Raw genomic sequence first — 25,139 nt, 5'->3', positions numbered from 1 at the left:
GTAGGTCATATATTAGTTGGATATTTTAGTCACATAAGAAATCTTGAACCGACCCTTTTTTGCTTCAATTAATAAATAAAAGAAAAAAACATAATATTCATATCTATGTTTAATCTATAACCTAAACACAATGACAGCTACAATCCAAAATGGCGACGACGTCAACAAAATGGCGGCGCTCCTCGCGATTGGCGCGCATTCCCTCTCCAACCAATTGTAGTCTTCAAACAGTTCCCTCTCTTGTAATATAGGGCCTAGAGTCGATAATACTCTGGCGTGGTAGTCGTTTATGTATTTTATCTGTAATAAAAGAAATTTTTGTATTGAAATAAATCTTATTCATATAATTCAAAAAATTCTTAGCTGATTTTATGAATGCGATAGTGAGCCTCACTTTTTTATATAACACAATCAGACTATTAAACATTTTCAATATACGTATACCTATATACTTATATTGAATATATATATATGTATATGAAAATGTATAACGTATATATATATATAATATCAGCATTCGATCAAGTGAAAAGTACCCTTTAATACCTTTCTCCGTACTCCACATTATTTATGTTTGCAAAATGTCACATGTAGATCGTGCACTGGTTTTGACGAGCCGTGTGGTTCCGGCATATTATTTATACAATAAAATATATCTCTCTCACCTCCAAATCCGTAAGCAGCTCTACATCCAGGCAGGCAGTCTGGTGCGGCACCAAAGATATGGTGTAGAAACCTAGGGCTCCCACGCCGGCGAAGTCACCCACTATACTGTCTGCCTGAAATAGATAATACGAATAAGGTAAGTACTATTTTTTCTATATTCCATATTCCTGTGTGAACAATTAAACTTATAAATATTAACGTAAAACACACACCCATTTATACCACCTACATTTACATAAAACATTTAGACTCAGTTAATATTTGTACTATTAATAATAATTTAGCTTTTATGATGTACTAACATAAACTTAAATACTTGTTGTTATTGAAGAGCGGGATCTCTTAACACAAGTAATTCCTTACATAAAAGGAGATCTCGGTCACAAATATGTTTGATCTAAGTTGGTACAGAAATAAAGAAATTATTATTATTTTTTTTCTATATTATATACTTATTAAGGAAATCAAAAGAACGTAGGTATGTGAAAGAATTTTGCTGTTTGGTGATAAATTCTGTGGTCGAATCGGTTAGGCGGCCGGATTAAATGCGTGAAGCAATTAAAAGGTGCAGGTTCAAATCCCACCGCGGCCATGTACCAAAGACTATTTTCTAAGTTATGTACATTAGTTTGAATTCTAACCGATGGTCTTACGGTGAGGGAAAACATCGTGAGGAAACTTGGACAACTGGATGTGTAACCATGATTGATCCAATACGAGTTATGTTCTCATGCAAAAGTTGTGAGTCTCAGATGGTAGGGTTCATGATCAAAGACATACCCCGGGTTCCTCTCCAGAGTGGTGAGGATGCAACCGGGACTAAAGCCAGGAGGAAATGGTTTTTATATACTCCCTTAATTACAAATACATATAGTCACGTAATTTTTAGCTGGGTGTACCTTTATTTATTTATTTAGGTACACCAACAGGTTACATGGCAAACATTTACAATAAACATTACATTTAGTGTGCTAGCATGCAACCCAATTATAGGTGACACAGCATTTCCAAAATTAAGCTTAGTCCTAATTTGTAGGTACAAATATCATGCAATTACATATATTATTAACCTACATTCATTCATATAATAACGTAACGTAATATAACGTCTATATCTCTCGTGGGGTAGACAGAGCCAACAATCTTGAAAAGACTGAAAGGCCACGTTCAGCTGTATAGTTTCATGATGGAATTGAGATTCAAAAAGCGACAGATTGCTAGCCCATCGCTTCAAATAAGTATCCCAAATTTTTAAAGCCTATCCCTCAGTCTAATAAAAATAAAAACCTAAATAAAATTAAATTGGGGATGTTTACCATGATGTGGTCAGAAGTGCTGTTGACCACGATGACTTCCACCAAGTCTTCATGTCGGATTCCGTACTCGCCCACTTCGTAGTAACCAGGCTCTGTAAAATTCACACTTAATACATACATATGGTCACGTCTATATACCTTACGGGGTAGACAGAGCCGAACAATCTTGAAAAGACTGATAGGCCACGTTCAGCTGTTTGGCTTGATGATAGAATTGAGATTCAAATAGTGATATGTTACTAGCCTGTCGCCTAAAAGTCGAATCCCAACTGCAATATTTTTTTTTTATAAATTAGTATTTTAGGAGCACCTAGTTGTTTTTTATTATTAGTAGATACATACATACATATAATCACGTCTATATCCCTTGTGAGGTAGACAGAGACAACAGTCTTGAAAAGACTGATAGGCCACGTTCAGCTATTTGGCTCAGGAATAGGCTTAACAAACAAACAAACTCGGGATTCTTTTTTAAGACGATGTGCTAGCAACCTGTCTCTATTTGAATCTCAATTCCACCATTGAGCCAAACAGCTGAACGTGGCCTATCAGTCTTTTCAAGACTGTTGGCTCTGTCTACCCCGCAAGGGATATAGACGTGACCATATGTATATGTATGTATTAAGTGTTAATTTTGCAGAGATTGGTTACGGCAACCTAGTCACTATTTGAATCTCAATTCCATCACTAGCTGAAGTTCTACCTACATAATATTTGCATACGAACCGTTGCTGAATATCATCTTCTCAACGATCCCAGGGTCTGTAGCTATGGGGCCGGACAGGATGCCGGAGGGACCCTCGTGCACGTTCAGGAAGTGGCCCACCCCGTGCCCCGTGCCGTGCCCGTAGTCCAAACCCACGTCCCATAGGGCCTTCCTGGCAAGAGTCTCAAGTCTGTGTCCCTGGGTGCGTAAATTTGGTGATAATATAATTTTTAAGAGCGATGATTCGGCAAAGGGAAGATCTTCCGCCAGGCTAGGTTGGTCGGTGGTTGTATATACAGGGTGACTTTAAATTCAACTGCATAAATTTAACTGTTAAGTGTACTCATCTGAAGGATATTTAAAAACGTTAAAAGAAAAATATCGGTTCATATTTCAGAAAGTACGAAAAAAAAATTAAAGTATCAAAATCCACGATCCTAAATACGTCATATCACCGCGGCCGACCAAGCAGATATGCAAAGAGTTCGGAGGGAAAAGTCGGAGTGGGAAGACCTAGACGAACGTATCTTGATCAAATTAAGGACGTCCTGGTAAAGGGTCAGGTTGAAAGTACCCTAAACCGCCGAGCTTGCGTGAAGAGAGTTATGAATGTGGATAAAGCGAAGGATGTATGCAGAGATCGTGGCAACTGTAAAGATGTATGTGCCGTATGGTTCCCGGCACCATTACAAAAAAGAATAGGACCACTCCATCTCTTTCCCATGGATGTCGTAAGAGGCTACTAAGGGATAGGCTTACAAACTTGGGATTCTTTTTTAGACGATGGGCTAGCAACCTGTCACTATTTGAATCTCAATTCTATCATTAAGCCAAATAGCTGAACGTGGCCACTCAGTCTTTTCAAGACTATTGGCTCTGTCTACCTCGCAAGGGATATAGACGTGACCATATGTATGTATGTAAAGATGTAGTCTCTGCCTACCCCTACGGGAAAAAGGCGTGATTTTATGTAGATATGTATTGTTTGTGAGGTGCGTACGTCAACGGGTAAAGCATTCCACAGACGAACGGCCTGAACTGTATTTGACGGCCTCTGTGGCGCAGCGGTAGTACGCTTGTCTAAGACACCGGAGGTCCCGGGTTCGAATCCCGGCCAGGGCATGATGAGAAAAGAACTTGCTCTGATTGGCTTGGATCTTGGATGTTTATCTATATAAGTATTCTATTATAAAATATAGTATCGTTGAGTTAGTATCTCGTAACACAAGTCTCGAACTTACTTCGAGGCTAACTCAATCTGCGTAATTTGTCCCGTATATATATATATATTTATATACTAGCTGTCCCGGCAAACGTTGTTTTGCCATATATATAATTTTCAAGTAATTTCTAGTTAAAAAAATGTTCAGGGTGTACAACCCTTATCACTAAGGGGTATGAAAAATAGATGTTGGCCGATTCTCAGACCTACTCGATATGCTCACAAAATCTCATGAGAATCGGTCAAGCCGTTTCGGAGGAGTACGGAGACAAACATTATGACACGAGAATTTTATATATAAGATTTTATATATAAGATTTATATTTGTAAAGGATTTAGAGTAGGCTGCGGTCATATGAATAAATAGGCAATTTAAAGAGTTTCCTACTTGAATTCCCCGCGGGAAAACAGCGGTGGCCATCAGAATCTGCCCTTTCAAGACTCGTGTGAACGCGCGGCTTTGCTCGAAGGAGGGCGACGCGCCCACGTGGCGAGTCCTAGTAATGTCGGTTGTTCCGTCTCTACAGAAATAAATTAATTCAATGCTTAGAACCATGCGATATGTTTTTACCATAGATGTAGTAATAGGCGACGAGATAGGCTTACAATGGTTCCCTGCACTTTTTAATAGAACCACTCGATATTTTTCACATGGATGCCGTTAAAGGCGACTAAGAGATAGGCTTACAATGGTTCCCTGCACTTTTTAATAGAACCACTCGATATCTTTCACATGGATGCCGTTAAAGGCGACTAAGAGATAGGCTTGCAATGGTTTCCTGCACTTTTTAATAGAACCACTCGATATCTTTCACATGGATGTCGTAAAAGACAACTAAGGGATAGGCTTACAAACTCGGGATTCATCTTGTAGACAATGAGCCAGCAAAGTGTCACAATTTGAATCTCAATTCCAGGTGTGGTCTCCTGCACTTAAGCATAGAACCATTCGATATCTTTCGACTCGAGTAAGGCGACTAAGGGATAGTCTTACAAACTTCGGATTCCACTTGTAGACAATGGGCCAGCAACCTCTCACTATTCGAATTACGAACCTTTCATTATTATCGAAACTGTTACCTCCGTCTACCCCGCAAGGGATACAGACGTGACTATACCTATGTACCTACGTATGCCTTACATGTACTGCCCCCCGGAGTCCACAAGAAGCATGTCATCAGACCTGATGACCCTGGAACCTTCCCTGGGCGGGCTGTAGTGGATGACGGCGCCGTTCTCACCAGCGCCGGCTATGGTGGAGAAGGAGGGACCATAAGAATCTGCTTCTTCCCTGAAAATATGTTTCTAATTTAATATCAACTAGCTGACCCGACAGACTTCGTTCTGTCAAAAGGATTTGTAATATGACAGTTTTTTGTTCCTATCTATTAGACCTACATTGCTTAGACAATAGTGAACTTTATACATTAGCAATAAAGCTCAAATTGATTGTACGTATTAGTTAGAAAACGTTTGTATGGGATAAAGAAAAGGACTTTTTAAGGTTTTTCAGGCAATTATTTGGTATTTTTTCGCCGTAAAAATCATCCATGAGCTTCGACGAATATTAAAAAAAAAGAATTGGCCAAATTGGTCCAGGCGTTCTTGAGTTATCCGCTTACCAACACATTTAGCGATTCATTTTTATATTATAGATTTTTGTAGGTGATGGAGTTTAGCATTTAAAAAATAGCTTCTTCCCTGAAAATATGTTTCTAATTTAATATCAATTATTGTAGGTGATGGGGTTTCGGCATTTTAAAATAGTACCACTCCATGTCTTCCCCTTGGATGCCGTAAAAGGCGACTAAGGTACTAACCTAATAAAAGGCTTATTAACTTGGGATTCTTCTTTTTGGCGATGTGCTATCAAACTGTAAGTATTTGAATCTCGATTTTATCATAAAACCAAACATCTGAACGTGGCCTATCAGTTTTTTCAAGCCTTTTGGCTGTCTACCCCGCAAGACGTAATTATATGTATGTATACTTTCCTTCTAAAGTGCCGTGTGGTTCCCGGCACCAATACAAAAAAGAATAGGACCACTCCATCTCTTTCCCATGGATGTCGTAAAAGGCGACTAAGGGATAGGTTTACAAACTTGTGATTCTTTTTTTAGGCGATGGGCTGTCACTATTTGAATCTCAATTCTATCATTAAGCCAAACATCTGAACGCGGCCTATCAGTCTTTTTTTTTTTCAAATTTCAAATTCTTTATTGCATATCATAAAGTACATCAGTTAAATTACAATTCTGCTTATAAATAGGTACAATATGAACCCTGTTGGGCATCGCAATTACAAAATAATATGGAACGGCGGGCAGGCTTATGTCGACTAATGTGTTGAATATATCTAACAATAAAAAGTGTCGCATTATATTTGGAGAGAACATTAATAAGTAATACAAAATGAATATGAATATAATTTATAACATGTATTTAATTGATAAAAGTATATGTATGTATATAATAATGAAAGATAATTTAAATGTCAATATTTCTATCGTTTAAAAACTCGTCCAGTGTATAGTAGCATTTATCGGTCAAAAGTAATTTTAAGTTTTTAATAAATAAGTTCATATTTTCTTCTTTTCTTATGCAGTCAGGTAGGGCATTATAGATTTTTGTAGTCATCGCTAATGGGCCAGAATTTGAGATTACCAGTTTATAGCTAGGTGTTACTAATTTATTTTTCTGTCTTGTGGGATAACGCCGCGGTAAATTATCTTTTTTATTGTAGAATTCTGGGTGTTTTCTCACGAATTTACATGCCTCCAAAATGTATATTGAGGGTAAAGTCAAAATTTTTAGGTTTTGAAAGTGAGGTTTGCAGGTATCCGTCCCTTGAACATTATTTATTATCCGAATACATTTTTTTTGTAGGATAAAAAGTTTATCTGCGTCGGTGCTATTTCCCCAGAGAACAATTCCGTATATTAGCCACGAGAATGCATATGCATAATAGGCTGTTAAGGCAGTGTTTTTGTTTGTCGTTTTTTTAAGTTCTCGGAGTGCGTAAATGAATTTAGATAATTTTGTTGCTATTTTGTTAATATGGGCTTTCCAATTTATATTTGTGTCCAACACCAGCCCGAGTAGTTGGAAACTACTAACGCATTCTAGTTTTATGCCATTATAGGTGAAGTCTATATTTATAGGGGGTTTTTGATAGGGTCGAAATTCCATTATTTTTGTTTTAATAAAATTAATGTCAAGATTGTGGTCGGATAGCCATGATATTACGCAGTCAATAATTTGTGTAAGTTTTTAAGTATGGCGTTAAAATAGATACGTCGTCCGCGAATAATATGCAAGTCTGAGTCAAAATTTTTGGTAAGTCATTTATATATATAAGAAATAATAAGCATCCGACAACACTACCTTGGGGAATAGAACACTGCATGTGAGCGGTTTCTGACCTGACTGGTACAATCGTTCCCGAATCATAGTCAAAATACTCTATTTCAACATATTGCTCCCTATTTTGCAAATATGATCTAAACCAATTAAGAGCAACTCCCCTTATGCCTACTCCCTGTAATTTATCCAATAATATATTGTACTGGACCCTGTCATATGCCTGTGTCATATCCAGCAGTATTCCAATACCATATTTTTTATCGTTTAATAAGTTTAGTATTTCTTGTATATATTTAAAAGTCGCAAGTGTAGTGGATTTATTTTTTCGGAAACCATTTTGGCAATCGTCAAGGATGTTAAATTTTTCACAATAATTATAGGCTTGTATGCACATTGCTTTCTCAAAAACTTTTGCAGCTGTGCAGGGTATTGCTATAGGACGGAAATTTCGAGTCACCGTTTTTTCCCCTTTTTTATGTACAGGTGTAATCAGGGAAATTTTTAAGAGGTCTGGAAATTCACCTTCCGTAAAGGATTGATTAATCATCAACGTTAGCGGTAGGGTAAGCTCGTCGGCACATTGTTTAAAAAGAATAGGTGGCATCTCGTCAATTCCGGTACTATATTTACTTTTTAGTCGTTTCAATATTTTCTTGACTTCTGATAAATCCATTTGTCGTAAGAACATGGAATTTTCTGGGGGATGTAGTACGGGCCTGCCTGGTGGCTGCGTGGAGCCACCAGGCATCCCAACTGATGCAAAGTATTTATTAAATGCGTTGACCACTGCATTTGGATCCGACGTCAGATTGTTATGGATGTTCAATTCTATGTTTTGATGCAGGTTTCGTGTGTTTTTATTTGTTCTCTCTTTTATAATTCGCCACATCGATTTTACAATATTTTTAGATGTTTTAACTTGGTTTATATAATTAAATTTTTTTGACTTAATAATCGCCCTCTTTAAAGTTTTTTCATAAGTTTTATAGTATTTTTTTAGGATATCACTTTTTGAACTATTTACCAAAATTTTTAACTGTCTTTTATTTCTACACGATATTTTTATCCCTTTTGTAAGCCAGCGTTTTTTGAAGTTTGATTTAACTTTTATAGTTTTTTTGGGAATGCATTTGTCAAGTATGTTTTTTAAAACAATGTTAAATGAATTATAATTTTCGTTAATATTTTTTTCATATTTTATGATGTCATTCCAACATATACTGTGTAATTCTGTTTTGAATTTTTGTATGTTATTATTGTCAAAGATACGTTTTTCTCGTCGCCAGATTGATGGTTTGTCAATTATAAGTAAATTTGTTTTAATAGTTACGCTTTTATGATCAGAAAATCCAAAATCCCTAACTTGTGCATATAAGTTCAAGTCAGAAAAATTTGTAAAAATTATGTCAATGCAAGTGGATGACGTGCTTGTTACCCGTGTCGGATCTTTTATTTGAGGTGTCAAATTATGTTCCGCCATTAGGAAAAGTAGTTTTTTGGAATTAACGTCGTCTAATAAAATGTCAATATTAAAATCTCCTCCAAGCACAATGCGTTTCTTACTGTATTTTTTAGACAAATAGTTCAATATTAATTCTAATTGTATAAAGAAATCGTTTATCTGTCTGTCGTTCCAATAAAATGAGATAAGGATAACATTATGGTCAGTTAGTTCCACGGCACACAATTCCACAAGAAACTCGATTGACATGTCCCTAATATCTTTTCTCTCAACATAAACAAGATCATTCCGCAACACTATGCAGACCCCGCCCCTCGCCTTTGTTTGCCGGCAGTATGCAGTTGCTACGTGATACCGATTGAAGTGTAAAAGCGTCAATTTATTTTCATTTAAAAAGGTCTCTGATAAACAGCATGCGTGAAAGGTGTCTTGATATTGATCAAGGAAAGCTTCAAAAATATCTCGTTTGTTCCATAGGCTTTGCATATTCTGAAACATCACATTTAGTTCACAAGTGGTCGCGAAATGTGCGGTGTGAGTTAGCTGCTGGAATGTGCTCGTTTATAGTGACGCTGTTGTTGTGATATGAACCGGAAGGCAGGTGAGTGGTGCTGGTCCTAGTTTTTGGTGAACTCACGCTGGTGGTGCACTGCGTACTTGTGTATCTTCTTACTGATGTGTTATTATTTTGGGTCATATTATGTTTATGTATCGTCATTCTATGTTTGTTTTTGTCGTCCAGTGTTTTTTTATCTAGTAGCTTCGATACATATAGTCCTGTGTTTTTAAAATATTTGACATTTCTAAGTATATATTGCGACATTCGTTTACTTATTAATTCTATACGCAGAGGTCGTCGTGGTCCTCTGTTTCCTAATCGTCTTATTTCTTCTATGTACCCTGTTAGATCTATCTGTAATATGTCTTTAAATGCATTAATAATTCTAGATTCGATTTCATATTCCTGTTCTCCTAAGTATTCAGTAAGACCGTATAATACAAAGGCATGCATGTTATGCGGGTCACTTATTTGTCCAGTTTTTTCTTGTATCTTATCTTCTAATCCTAAGGTAATGTTGTTTTTTTTTTGTAAGTCTTCAAGTTCCTTTTTTAGTCTTTCGTTTTCTAAACTTATTTTTTTAACTTCTTCACTTATTGCAGAGATTTGTTTGTTCTGTTCATTTTGTTGGTGTTGCAAAGTGTTTGTTTTTTCATTGAATTCCTGTTTTAATCGTAGAACAGCGGAGTTTATTTCTGATGTCAATATAGCCTTTATATCTGATATAATCGATATTTTGTTCATTTCAAGTTTCGAATCTAGTAAAAGACTAATTTTTTCTAGAGTGATAATGTTTTGGTCCTCAATACATTGGCTTTTTATACCTCTTGGTGTATTTTGTGTATTTGGGGGTGTGATTGAATCGTCCAATGTTTTATTATGTAAATTTTCATCTATCGACATAGTAGTCTCGTCTAAAAGGAATTGTCTGTGTTTACTAACGGGTGTGTTGTCGTTTCTGATTCTTTTTGTGACATTTTCACATGAAGGGCACCGCCATGTATTGGTTAGGATGTGTTTGTTTTTTATGTAGTAAGATAGTGTCATATTAAGGCAGCCATGATGGTACTTTGCTTGGCAAGTAGTGCATTTTAAAAAGTCTCCATTTTTCAAATTTTGATCGCACCCTGCAGCGCAATTAATTCCCTGTGTAGCCATTGTCGTTTTTGCGGTAGATTTTTTATTAATCTTCGTAATTACGTACAACGACAATCAACATTGGTCGCCGAGATGCGCGCGAATATGTATTTCACACGGTGATTGGTTGGTCGTTTTTGGCGCGGTAACGGCGATGAATTCCGAAGGGTTGTTCTCACTTTTTTTGTGATAGATTTGAAACTGTTTTGTTTTTTAATTGACAATTTTTATGGTTTGGCACTATGTTTATGCATGAGAATGTTTGTTTTTTTATGGAAGCACAGTTTTTTATGAAATATATCAGCACTTAATCACTTTTAACAATTATTATAGTGAAAAAACTTAGCACGTATCTACTTCCGATCTTTTGCTTTCGGGCCCGCGAGCCGAACCAGCCGTTCTTTTCGAGCCTTTTGGCTCTGTCTACCCCGCAAGGTATATAGACGTGACCATATGTAAGTATACCTTCTGAACTCAGCTAGTTTGTCAGACAGGTCGATTTCTGTTATGACCTCCCCAGCGGCGACAGCTTCTTCAATCCATCTCAACCCGCGGACCACAGCAACTCCGTCTTTGACATGAGCGGATCTGAACCCGCTAAGTTCTACGTCGTTCTTGATACATTTAATGTTCGAGACTGGAGATAGGGTTGATAAGATACTGGCGTTGCCCTGTGGGAATCAGATCAGGAGCCTCGTGAAGGTTCGTTGTTTGATATGAAACTCCTTAGATCAAAATTAGGTACACCTACACTCTGTACCTATATTAGTTTATTTAAAATTGCCGTTCCGTATTAAAATTTTATATTTTATTGATTAAATTGACGGCGCAGCGGTAGTGCGCTTGTCTGTGTCACCGGAGGTACCGGGTTCGAATGCCGGCCAGGGCATGATGAGGAACGAACTTTCTCTGACTGGCCTGGGTCTTGGATGTTTTTTATATAAGTATTTATTCTAAAATATAGTATCGTTGAGTTAGTATCTAGTAACACAAGTCTCGAACTTACTTCGAGGCTAACTCAATCTGTGCAATTTGTCCCGTATATACTTATTATTTATTTATTTATTAAATTTCGTATGAGTCAATTAATCACAACAATGTATTCTCTCGTCCACATTTCTATTATATAAGTTGGATAATTGTGAAGTTGACGTTATTGAGGAAAATGCTGCAGTGCAGTTTGTTACCGCTTCTTCTGCACTGACGGTTTGGAAGCGGCAGTAAATTTAGTTTTGAGTAATTTATTCGTCGACAACCAATGTTGTGCAACCAAAAGACAATAATAAAGTAAAAACAAAATATGACAATAATACAGTTATGTCTGAAAATGAATAAAAAAAAATTAATTTGAATTTTGAACGAGGTCGTCGCAGCGCCGACGAAGTTCAAATTCAGAAATTCAATAATTTGATTATTATAAGATTGAGAACTATGTAATAATATGGATGTTAAAAAAAATATATAAAAAAAGATATTAATTTAATTTATTAGCTATTATTAGATTAAGAACAATGGTAATAATATGGATGTTTTAAACATAAAACAAAAGATATTAATTTAATATTAATAATAGACGACGTTAGAAATTCAAAAATTTGATTATTATTAGTCGAAGAACTATTGTAATATTGATGTTAAAAATAAACTGATTAAATATAAGTAAAAAAGATATTAATTTAATATATTGGCCCACTCACTGCTTCTGCCGCAGTATATATAGCGTGGCTCCCACTGTCAGGCAGCCATATGACACTGCTCGGTGGTAATTCACTCTGCAATCAAATATCATTTAATACTAAGATAAAATATTTTTAAAATAATACATACATACATATGGTCACGTCTATATCCCTTGCGGGGTAGACAGAGCCAACAGTCTTGAAAAGACTGAATGGCCACGTTTAGCTGCTCGGCTAATGCTAATGATGGAATTGATATCCAAATAGTCGCAGGTTGCTAGCCTATCGCCTTAAACAAGAATCACAAGTATGGAATCCTATCCCTTCGTCGCCTTTTATGGCATCCATGGGAAAGAAATGGAGTGGTTCTATTCTTTTTTGTATTGGTGCCGGGAACCACACGGCACCTATAAATTACCTATTTATTAATATGACTGCAGCCTACTCTAAAACCTTTACAGTTCAGGCCGTTCGTCTGTCTGTCTGTCTGTCCCGTTGACATACGCACCTCACAAACAATACATACATACATAAAATCACGCCTTTTTCCCCGAGGGGTAGGCAGAGACTACATCTTTACACTTGCCACGATCTCTGCATACTTCCTTCGCTTTATCCGCATTCATAACTCTCTTCATGCAAGCTCGGCGGTTTCGGGTACTCTTGACCTGACCCTTTGCCAGGACGTCCTTAATTTGATCAAGATACGTGGCCACAGCTGTCTTCCCGCGAGGAATTCAAGTAAGAAACACTTCTTCCTCCTAGCACAAACACTAAAACAGCTAAATGTTGCAAGTACCCACTCACAGAGAATTCAGACAGATAATTAAATATGTCAGCATACGGCCGGGTTTCAATCTGCAGTCCTTCTGAAGACAAATGCTCCGTTATTTCACTGGGCAGCACACCTGTCCCCCAAAATAGTATAACGTTGTTTGGTGCGTCCTAAAAGAAAATAATAATATCTATACTTCTATACTAATATTATAAAGCTGAAGAGTTTGTTTTGTTTGTTTGTTTGTTTAAACGCGCTAATCTCAGAAACTACTGAACCGATTTGAATAATTCTTTCTCTGTTAGATAGTCTATTTATCGAGGAAGGCTATAGGCTACATTTTTATCCCGGATTTCCTACTGGAAACGTCAACAATGACGGTGAAAGTTGAATAAGTCGGCTATCTGCGAGCTTTCCACGCGAACGCTGCGCAAACCAACAAAGATATAGTAAAACAATGTACTAAAGATGTGAAGTACACATTTTTTGCCACAAAAAAGTCCGCGAGAGCATATATCTATCTCTTAAGGTTTACTTACAATAACCACTTTTATGTTCATTTTTTAAGATTATTTTTTCATTATAAACATAAGTTATTTTGAAACCAATTTTCTTTAATTCAGTATTAATCCTTATCCAAATAAATATGTTTATTACTTTCGGCTTTTCATGTAGATTAAAATTGCCATTTACAGTATATAAATCAGACGAATAGGTTTTGAGATATAGTGGTTATAAGCAATTTGCAGCGAAACATTTAATACGGCGAACCAGCGTTCTTTCTAATACGCGTGACCGCCTGACCGCCCCCCTCACCCCGCATCTTTCGATTGCCCTTATTACTATTTTAAAGTAAAATATCAGCCTGTAAGATCCCACTACTGGGCAAAAGCCTCTCATCTCACTATACGGTCTCCGTTCCGTCACGGGTAATGATGTGGGCCAAGTCGTCGCCAAGTCGCATAACAATTAGCAGCTATAATTGATAAAGCCGAGGAGGATGTTTGCAAAAATAAATATACATACATACATACATACATAAAATCACGCCTCTTTCCCGGAGGGGTAGGCAGAGACTACCTCTTTCCACTTGCCACGATCTCTGCATACTTCTTTCGCTTCGTCCACATTCAAAAATAAATATGATGCCCAAAATAAATATTCCACGCGGACGAAGTCGCGGGCACAGCTAGTTATTTTATACATATGTAGCGGGAGCGATGATTCGGCTCGACCGCCACCAAAGGGAAGGTCTTCCGCCAGGCTAGGTGTGATGCCTGGGGAACCGCGCGACACACGATGTCGTCGTCGTCGTGGGTCTTCCTGCATTTCCGCCGTTAGGCGGAAATGTGGGGTAGCTGTTCAGGGATTGTGGCCCTCTTCAGCGGATGTCTACGCTGCCTGCAACGGCAGGCAGGTCACGAGCGTGGCCGTGGCGGCCACTAATGAGGTCTTCCTCTTCCTGCGGGGTCAACGGGCGCCGCGGGTGCGGCGCCTGCAGTGGTGTTCGCTGTGAAGATGGCTTCTACAGACAGACGATGTTGTGTCGGAGGTTGTATATATAGCTCCAATCCGTGAAATCTTTGAAATCGCGTCTTAGATTCTTCACTGCCATTGGTTGAGCGCGTCAATTTCTTCGCGATGATTGACAGTTGTTGTTTGATTTGATGTTGTGACGAGTGGCGTAGAGATGTCGCCACACAAACATACATATATATCATGACGTCTATATCCCTCACGGGGTAGACTGAGCCAACAGTCTTGAAAATACTGAAAGGCCACGTTCAGCTGTTTGGCTTTTTGATAGAATTGAGATTCAAATAGTGACAGGTTGCTAGCACATCGCCTAAAAGAAGAATCCCAAGTGTATAAACCAATCCCTTAGTCGCCTTTTACGACATCCGTGGGGAAGAGATGGAGTAGTCCTATTCTTTTTTCTATTGGTGCCGGGAACCACGGTATTATTTTATTTAATTGAAAATTTTGATCTTAATGCTGTTGCATCGTATAAATTTTAAATACTCGTATATATTAACTTACAAAATAAATAATTAAATAGCGATTAATTTTATTGCTTAAATTTTATTGCTTTTTAATCTCCTACACATCAAAAGTAATTATTAAGCAATTTTTTGGTCGATTTTAATAACCAGATACTAATATTATAAAGCTGAAGAGTTTGATTGTTTGTTTGAACGCGCCAATCTCAGGAACTACTGGTTCGAATTGAAAAATTATTTTTGTCTTGAATAGACCATTTATCGAGGAAGGCTTTAGGCTATTTAACATTACGCTGCAACTATTAGGAGCGAGGAAATTATGGAAAATGTGAAAAAAGGGGTACATTTTTCATTCTTGAGGGCTTCAATGATGACCAAACTATCACGCGGACGAAGTCGCGGGCACAGCTAGTATGTAATAAAAAATGTATTGGAATGGAACCCTTCGCGCGCGAGTCGACTCGCACTTGGCCGGTTTTTTTCTTCTTAAACCCCTTATGATTCTTACGAAATTAGTTTTAGGCATGTTTACACTTATTTGGACTAATTCCTATAGTCTAAAGGCACACAAATCTATACTTCTTATAATATAAAGCTGAAAAGTTTGTTTGTTTGAACGCATTAATCTCAGGAACTAGGTACAGGTTCGAAATGAAAAAAATATTTTTGTGTTGAATAAACCATTTATCGAAGAAGGCTTTAGGCTATATAACATCACATTACAACTATAAAGAGCGAAGAAATAATGGAAAAAGTGAAAAAAATAAACGGGGTAAACTATTCATCCTTGAGGGCTTCAATGATGCCCAAAATAACTAATACGCGAAGTCGCGGGCACAGCTGCTAGTCTATTATTATAAAGAAAAATTATAGTTTACAAAACATATATACATACATATCATCACGTCTATATCCCTTATGATATATAACTTAAATTTACTTACCACATCAGTCCTGATGATTAAATAAGAGAAAAACACAGGATTGTACGGTATGTCCGAACCTCGGATGTTTAACGTGTCTGAAATAATAAAAATACATACATACATACATACATATGGTCACGTCTATATCCCTTGCAGGGTAGACAGAGCCAACAGTCTTGAAAAGACTGAATGGCCACGTTCAGCTATTCGGCTTAACGATAGAATTGAGATTCAACTAGTGACAGGTTGCTAGCCCATCGCCTAAAAAAGAATCCCAAATTTGTAAGCCTATCCCTTAGTCGCCTTTTACGACATCCATGGGAAAGATATGGAGTGGTCCTATTTTTTTTTTGTATTGGTGCCGGGAGCCACACGGCACTAAAAATACAAGTTTCTTATAAACGATTAGGAATTCCTTGCCAAATTCTTTAAGAGGTGTACTACTTCCGTTGTATTATTGGTGTAAATAAATAAATAATAATTAAATAAATAACAATCGGAAGGCTCATGCATTACTTATTTTTTAAACAGTTTTTGTTATTTTATAAAATGTAGGTATATTTAAAAATCTAATGATTGTAAAACTTGCTTTTGGTCATCCAAATACATAAAATATAAAAAAATATATAAGTACTACCTGTTGCCGGCGACTTCGTCCGCGTAAACTTCGAGTTGAATCTACAATTTGGCACGCAAACTCATGCCTGAGTTCATTCAAATGACGATAACTTTTTTTTTTAGAGAACCGATTTTGATGAAACAACCTTTAAATGTTTTTCTGAGTTAAAAAAAGTTTTAAGTAAATCGGTTCAGTACTTTCGGAGATAAGCGTGATCATACATACAGACAGACAGACATAACATTAAAAAAAAATTTTTTTGCTTTCTATTATTCATTCTAATTCTAAGTCCATCTATCCATTTCAGTCAAAAATACTTAATGTACAGACAAAATATTTTTTACTGTTTTATTATCTATATACATACATAAAATCACGCCTCTTTCCCTGAGGGGTAGGCAGAGACCACATTTTTACAGATTCAACTCTGTATTTACGCGGACGAAGTCGCGGGCAACAGCTAGTACCTACTTATATATATTTTTTTATATTATATGTATAGATGTATAGATTAATATAAATAACTTACACGCGATGTCATCTAGAGCAGTCAAGACCAACGCTGTAGCGCCACGATCCAACATTAAATCCGACAATTCTGTTATTTTGTGGCTCGCCAGCCTACCTGCAAACCAAAATAATATTGATATATTTATAGATACATACATATGGTCACGTCTATATCCCTTGCGGGGTAGACAGAGCCAACAGTCTTGAAAAGACTGAATGGCCACGTTCAGCTGTTTGGCTTAATGATAGAATTGAGATTCAAATTGTGACAGGTTGCTGGCCCATCGCCTAAAAAAGAATCTCAAGTTTGTAAGCCTATCCCTTAGTCGCCTTTTACGACATCCACGGGAAAGAGATGGAGTGGTCCTATTCTTTTTTATAAGTATTGGTGCCGGGAACCACACGGCACTTTTATAGATATTTATAAATATTCATGCAATAAAACCACAGGATAGCTTGGACACGAATGCCATGTATTTTCAAGATGCGCGCGCATGGGACGCCGCACCACAGATAAACAAGGATCTAACAAGGAGTTTGTATAACATTTCAAACTTCTTTGAACATATATAACAGATATTCTTCCTTCCTTTTGGCTATAGTCCCGGTTGCATCCTCACCACTCTGGAGAGGAGCCCGGGGTAAGCTGTTGAGCGTAAATCCTGGACTCTCGCAAGTCAGGTTTTTACACGAAGCGACTCCCATCTGACCACCATAACCTTTGCAGAGTAACCTAACCCGTATTGGATCATTTTGTTAAACATACAGTCGCCTGAATGTGCAGGTTTCCTCACGACGTTTTCCCTCATCACAAGGGCATCGGTTGGCAATGAAACTAATGTGCGTTTATTTGAATTACTTCCATACATACGTACATACATACATAAAATCACGCCTCTTTCCCGGAGGGGTAGGCAGATACTACCTCTTTCTACTTGCCACGATCTCTGCATACTTCCTTCGCTTCATCCACATTCATAACTCTCTTCATGCAAGCTCGGCGGTTTCGGGTACTTTTGACCACAATTACTTCCACCTACCTGAAAACTCCACAGGCAATACAATCAGATCATTGTTAGGTCTTCCCGGCGGGGGATCCCCGATGTTAGTTCTCGCGATGTCCACCAGGTTATTTGGTGTCGCTACTAGCTCTATGTTAGCGGATGACAGTGTCGCCTTCAACAAATGAAGGGTGTTAAATTAATAATGAAGATTTGTCGTGAAGCGGATCCCAAGCCCCGAAGCGGCAAAGGGTGCAATTGGGAACGTGCGAAGATAGGAAGAGCACGTTGTTTTTTAGAATTCTAATTCTAATTTATTTCCTTAAAATATGGTATTAAAGTTGCCACAGTTTCGTATGTGTGAGGCATTTTGTTGTCCACTGATTTCTATTACAGCCGCATAGATCATAAATATTACAATTAAGTACCTACATTGTACTTGGGATTCTACTTTTAGGCGATGGGCTAGCAACCTGTCGCTATTTGAATCTCAATTCCATCATAAAGCCATAAAGAAAAGCAGACCCTGAGCCGAAAAGAACAGCAGCAGAGGGTGCAACTGAGATCATGCAGATTTGAGAGAGAATACTTAGAGAGAGAACGAGAAAAGCGGTCCCTGGGCTCAAAAGAAGAACAGCAGAGGGTGCAACTGGGATCATGCAGATATGAAAAAGAGAATAGTTAGAGAGAGAACGAGAAAAGCGGTCCCTGGGCTCAAAAGAAGAACAGCAGAGGGTGCAACTGGGATCATGCAGATATGAAAAAGAGAATAGTTAGAGAGAGAACGAGAAAAGCGGTCCCTGGGCTCAAAAGAAGAACAGCAGAGGGTGCAACTGGGAACATGCACATATGAAAAAGAGAATAGTCAGAGAGAGAACGTGAAAAACGGATCCTGGGCTCAAAAGAAGAACAGCAGAGGGTGCAACTGGGATCATGCAGATATGAAAAAGAGAATAGTTAGAGAGAGAACGAGAAAAGCGGTCCCTGGGCTCAAAAGAAGAACAGCAGAGGGTGCAACTGAGATAAGTGAAATTACCTGCAAAGAAGTTCAATAAATGAGGAAGATATAAGAAAGAACATATACCTGCAAAGAGTTCCAAGCAGTGCGCGTGTAGGTAGTAGGGTCCACTCCAACCCTGCTGTTTGCGGTCAAGTTCTGGGCCAACCAGTTATTGATGGGTGGGTCTATACCTGGAATATAGGTAGTATAAAATGTAGTAGTTAAATTTATATTATATACCTAACCTAACCTATATTAAAAAGCAAGCATGTCCGCTAGTCTACTGTTTTCAGTTGTATCAAATGAATGCCAAACAACATAGATGGCTTGAGAAAATTTCCAAAAAAAGACCTGCGATTTAAAATACCAGTCAATAAAAAAACAAAAACCCTTACCGTTACCTTAACTCAGAGAGCCTATTTTAGGTTAGGTTTTTTTTCTCGTACCTATACACACTCACGTACAACTCAAGAGGGCAAGAGAAAATAATAAAAAAAAATACACTTGCGTCAAAAGACACAATGCAATAAAATAAAATAAAAACCTAACCTATATTTTTTTTTATTGCATAGCGATAAATGAACCTACCCTGCCTCATGAGCTGCCAATGCTCCGTGTCCACCTGCATAAAAAACTGAGTAAAGTATCTGCTGTCAGTCCACAGCAGCGCCTGGGTGTCGGTCACCACCGCCGTGCCGGAGGAGCCCGCCAAACCGGATATCCAGACTCGGCGGGCATCTGACGGAGCTATGTATTGCGACTGAAACAAGACGTGCGTGATAATTTACCCAGAAAAGAAGAAAATCTTGGCTTGACGTACAAAAGAGCGGAGAGACTGAAGACAAAAAAAAATACAGATATGTGCCTTGTTGTTCCCGGCACCAAAAGAAAAAAGAATAGGAACACTTCATCTTTTTCCCATGGATATTGGCAACTAAGATTATGCGAAAAAACTGTATTCTTCTGTGGGTGACGTGACTAAACTCGAGCGAGCGAAGCTATTTTTGGAGCATAAAATCGAAACGTTAAAAATCTTATTCTAACTTATTTCTACCTAAAAATTCAACTCAGGTTTAAGCCATGACATGACCATAACTCTGCTTTACACTGGTTGTAAGTATGTATGGTTGTATAGTTTTTGTAGTCGAAAATAAATACTTACTTGGTGCCGTGTGCTTCCCGGCACCGATACAAAAAAGAATAGGACCACTCCATCTCTTTCCCATGGATGTCGTAAAAGGCGACTAAGGGATAGGCTTACAAACTTGGGATTCTTTTTTAGGCGATGGGCTAGCAACCTGTCACTATTTGAATCACAATTCTATCATTAAGCCAAAAAGCTGAATGTGGCCATTCAGTTTTTTCAAGACTGTTGGCTCTGTCTACCCCGCAAGGGATATAGACGTGACCATATGTATGTATGTAATAAATACTCACATTATGCGCGTCCGCTGTGGGCACGATGTACGCGTCCAAATAATTTTCAGTCAACACTTGTCTCAGTGCAGTCAGCCTCTCAAGACTGTTGTCAATGCTCAATCTTGCAGTCTGTGAGCCTAAATCTGTACATAAAATGATGACACAAAATAAATTGAGTGCCTCTCTATTGACATAAAAAAGGCCTTATTGCAATGAAAGTAGTATAGCGTATTATTGAATCAAAAGTTCCGTTCAAAAGTTTTTGAGATTTCGTAATCAGTGAGTGAGTGAGTGTTTTTCGTCTTTATATGTATATACCAGAGGCCGCCCGCCACTTCGTCCGCATGGAAACCTTATCAATCCTACACGAACTCCGGGATAAAAAGTAGCCTATATGTTATTCTGGGTCTTCAGCTACCCACATACCAAATTTCATCGTAATCGGTTCAGTAGTTTTTGCGTGAAAGAGTAACAAACATCCATACTGTCATCCTGACATACAAACTTTCGTATTTATAATATTAAGTGGGATAGGATATATGTGTCTGGTAAATCGCGGACATTATAAATCATGAGCACGCTTAACTTTACAAAATATAAAACTGACAAAATAGTTACTTATTATGAGTATTAAAAATTAAATAAAAAGGAAAGGTCGGAGTGGGAAGACCTAGACGAACGTATCTTGATCAAATTAAGGACGTCCTGGTAAAGGGTCAGGTCAAAAGTACCAGAAACCGCCGAGCTTGCATGAAGAGAGTTATGAATGAGGATGAAGCGAAGGAAGTATGCAACTATGCAGAGATCGTGGCAAGTGGAAAGAGGTAGTCTCTGCCTACCCCTCCGGGAAAGAGGCGTGATTTTATGTATGTATGTATGTTAAAATTAAATAAATCAAAAGTTTTAGCATGTTTGGACGCCTTGCGCTCGCTAAGCGGATTCAGCGAGACGGGCGGCTCCCTATCCGCATCGCTGCGCTGGCGACTCGTCTTGTTCAAATTTTCGCCGCCCGCAAGGATCGACACACTTCTTGTTTTTGTTGGATAAATAAGATATTTTTTTTTCTTATTTTTTTTTTCTAATTATTTGGCACGAGAGTCAGATACTCAGTGCCCTCTTAAAATATATAACGCGATTTACCAAACACCCTGTATTTAAAAATAAGTATTATATATTTAAAAAGGGTATTATATGTTAAAAAGGTATTACATATATAGATTACTTACGGTATTCCGGCCCGCCATCTGGTTCCGCCCACTTTTCATAGTGGTCAGGTATATGAGCATTTACCACTGATGTGGCTATGCTGAAATATATAGTTATAACTATATGTTAATACTAGAATTATATAATGGGCAGATTATATGTAAATAGGCTTGTGACGTTAAGGTAAAACGTCGCAGGTAAGAGTGATAATAATAAATCTACATATAATATTAATACAGTGCCGTGCCGTGTGGTTCCCGGCACCAATAAAAAGAAGAATAGTACCACTCCATCTCTTTCCCATGGATGTCGTAAAAGGCGACTAAGGGATAGGCTTAACTTGAGATTATTTTTTAGGCGACAGGCTAGCAACCTGTCACTATTTGAATCTCAATTCTATCATTAAGCCAAATAGCTGAACGTGGCCTTTCAGTCTTTTCAAGACTGTTGGCTCTGTCTACCCCGTAAGGGATATAGACGTGATGATATGTATGTATGTATGTAATATTAATACAAAATTTTGAAACATTGCGTGTGGTTCCCGGCACCAATAGCAACAATAATAGGATGTCGTAAAAGGCGACTAAAGGATAGGCTTATAAACTTCGGATCGGATTCATTTAGGCGATGGGCTAGCAAACTGTCACTATTTGAATCTCAATTCTATCATTAAACCAAACAGCTGAGCGTGGCCTATCAGTCTTTCAAGACTGCTGGCCCTGTCTTGCAGCCCGAGAGTCCTATATAGACCTTTGGACTACTTCAGCGGTCACCAACTCAAAGTACCTAGCTTGCCATCCCCTGACGGCTACTCGCTAAATCTCGTGTCTATGACTAAATTGGAAAACTAGTCCTAATAAAGGCTGAGTTATACATACATATACGTACATATACGCGGCAAATGTTTATATTACATACATACATATGGTCACGTCTATATCCCTTGCGGGGTAGACAGAGCCAAGTCTTGAAAAGTAAGTAAGTATTTGGCTTAATGATGGAATTGAGATTCAAATAGTGACAGGTTGCTAGCCCATCGCCTAAAAAAGAATCCCAAGTTTGTAAGCCTATTCCTTAGTCACCTTTTACGACATCCATGGGAAAGAGATGGAGTGGTCCAATTCTTTTTTTATATTGGTGCCGGGAACCACACAGCACTCACATTTATACATATTTATGAAAAAACAATATTCAAAAAAGCAATAAATACTCACATAAAATACAGCAACATCATGGCGGACTGTCCTCATAGAGGCCATAACAATAAAAAAGCAACTAAATTAATATTTTACAGCGATACTTACCGATTAACTTATCGTCTAGCTATTGATACACTATCGGATTTAGATAAAACACTCATTTCGAGATTATCGTATGTAAATATTATCGAATAATTTAGCTAAAGGTGCGTACAGATTGTATCACTCTGGAGAAGAGCCCGGGGTAAACCCTTGACCATGGATCCTGTCACTATTTGAATCTCAATTCTATCATCAAGCCAAAAAGCTGAACGTGGCCTATCAGTCTTTTCAAGACTGGTTCTGTCTTCCCCGCAAGGAATATAGACATGACTATATGTATGTATGTATCAAACTGAAAATATAAACATATATACTATCTCACCTTGTCTCTAAAAGTAAACGCGGCCAGGGTCTTGGTGATCGTAATTACAGGGCCATTGAGATTACGAGTACTATTTTGTAGCGGGAGTGATGATTCGGGCTCGAACGCCATAAAGGGAAGATCTTCCACCAGGCTAGGGGTTAATCCTGAGGAATTGTTGCTCCGACGATGTTGTGTCGGAGGTTATATATACATATGTTCCAATCCGTGAAATCTTTGCTTGCGCGATTTAGACTCTTCGCTGTTATTGGCTGATAGCGTCGCGTGATTGGCTGTTGTAACTTGCGGCGTATAGAGTTGCCACTATTTTATTAAAATTCAATAGAGACTGCAGTGTGTTTTTACCTTTAGATATAATAGGACCGCACAATCTGTCCGTGAATGTTGTAAAACATGACTAAAGGACAAACTATACTTATAATATTGCTAGTCGAAAGCAGTATAATTTACGAAATAAAAACAAACATTCAGAATATTTTTTTATTAATTCTATAAAAGATCACAAGTTTTCGAGATATGTGCACGAGTATAATATTCGTAACTTAAATACATCACAAAATCTTAATATACTGGGAGCGCTGAAATTGAGTACAAACATTTATAATGTGGGTTCAACCGACTACAACAAGGGAGGTTCTCATTTATCGAGGCCGGAAACTACAGAAACAAATTTAAATAGAACGTATAAAAAATTTACTTGACTAAAAATTATCATGAATAATTCTTTCTTCAATAACAAAAGAGGTAAAGTCCTTCTATGAGTATTTGTTCGTAGTCCCTTTTTTTCTACACATAAAATATTTGTACTTAATTAAAGCGATCCTTACATTGTAAGTATTACAATTACATATTTAGCAAAATAACCTTGAAATGGAAATACAATAACGGTTAAATAATATGCATTTAGCCAAATAAATAAATAAAACAAAATAATTTATCAGATCTATCTTTGAATACATTCAAAAATGTATTATATTGTATACCACCAAACGAATTTAATTTTCGGTCAATTTGTATAGAGCATAGTAGATTTGGATACGACCAAAGAATTTGACAGCTGTTAAACTACGAAAATAATCGCGTGCGTAGGTTATATAAATATGAAGATATGTTATGTAAAATTTAACACCTTGTTGTAGGTACTAATGTTATGCATATAAAAATTTGAATTTGAATTATATAGAAGTATAATTTGGCATTTCTATTATCTTCTATCATTTCAATGTCTGTGAATTGGTACGACGCAAATCAATAGTAAATAAAGGGTGAATTATTTTTTTTTCGCTTCAAATTTTTTTAATTCCAAAATTAATCTGGCTCAGACAATTTGGTTTAGTGTTTAAAAACTCTTTTGCATTTTATGTATTTACTAGCTGTGCCCGCGACTTCGTCCGCGTGGAATAGTTATTTTGGGAATCATATTTATTTTTGCAAACATCCTCCTCGGCTTTATCAAGGGGGGGGGGGGCGGTCAGGCGGTCACGCGTATTAGAAAAAACGCTGGTTCGCCGTATTAAATGTTTCGCTGCAAATTGCTTATAACGACTATATCTCAAAACCTATTCGTCTGATTTATATACTGTAAATGGCAATTTTAGTCTACATGAAAAGCCGAAAGTAATAAACATATTTATTTGGATAAGGATTAATACTGAATTAAAGAAAATTGGTTTCAAAATAACTTATGTTTATAATCAAAAAATAATCTTAAAAAATGAACATAAAAGTGGTTATTGTAAGTAAACCTTAAGAGATAGATATATGCTCTCGCGGACTTTTTTGTGGCAAAAAATGAGTACTTCACATCTTTAGTACATTGTTTTACTATATCTTTGTTGGTTTGCGCAGCGTTCGCGTGGAAAGCTCGCAGATGGCCGACTCATTCAACTTTCACCTGCATTGTTGACGTTTCCCGTAGGAAATCCGGGATAAAATGTAGCCTATAGCCTT

At 37.5% G+C, this 25,139-nt stretch overlaps 1 protein-coding gene and 1 long non-coding RNA gene across 2 annotated transcripts in view; both read right to left on the bottom strand.

Moving 5' to 3' along the window:
* Positions 1–91: 91 nt before the first annotated feature.
* On the bottom strand, positions 92–22,885 carry LOC106133729 (xaa-Pro aminopeptidase ApepP). The gene is made up of 17 exons (XM_013333548.2): positions 22,781–22,885; positions 21,587–21,666; positions 20,379–20,503; positions 19,530–19,701; positions 19,026–19,132; positions 17,981–18,116; positions 16,960–17,055; positions 15,830–15,906; positions 12,918–13,055; positions 12,129–12,203; positions 10,897–11,102; positions 5,052–5,201; positions 4,299–4,431; positions 2,709–2,886; positions 1,983–2,074; positions 666–779; positions 92–300 (listed from the first exon to the last, which is right to left on the bottom strand). The coding sequence occupies exons 1-17, from the start codon at positions 22,798–22,800 to the stop codon at positions 115–117; spliced, it is 2,085 nt and encodes a 694-aa protein (XP_013189002.2). The 5' UTR covers positions 22,801–22,885; the 3' UTR covers positions 92–114.
* A 1,236-nt stretch (positions 22,886–24,121) lies between these two features.
* LOC132903597 (uncharacterized) overlaps positions 24,122–25,139 on the bottom strand; it is a 77,192-nt gene continuing 76,174 nt past the window's right edge. Inside the window, exon 2 of the long non-coding RNA XR_009657457.1 lies at positions 24,122–25,067. This is a non-coding gene — a long non-coding RNA (uncharacterized LOC132903597). The remainder of the gene's footprint in view (positions 25,068–25,139) is intronic.

Source organism: Amyelois transitella, chromosome 28 (assembly GCF_032362555.1).
Source record: "Amyelois transitella isolate CPQ chromosome 28, ilAmyTran1.1, whole genome shotgun sequence".
NCBI lineage: Eukaryota > Metazoa > Arthropoda > Insecta > Lepidoptera > Pyralidae > Amyelois > Amyelois transitella.
This window is presented reverse-complemented; position numbering and strand designations above follow the sequence as displayed.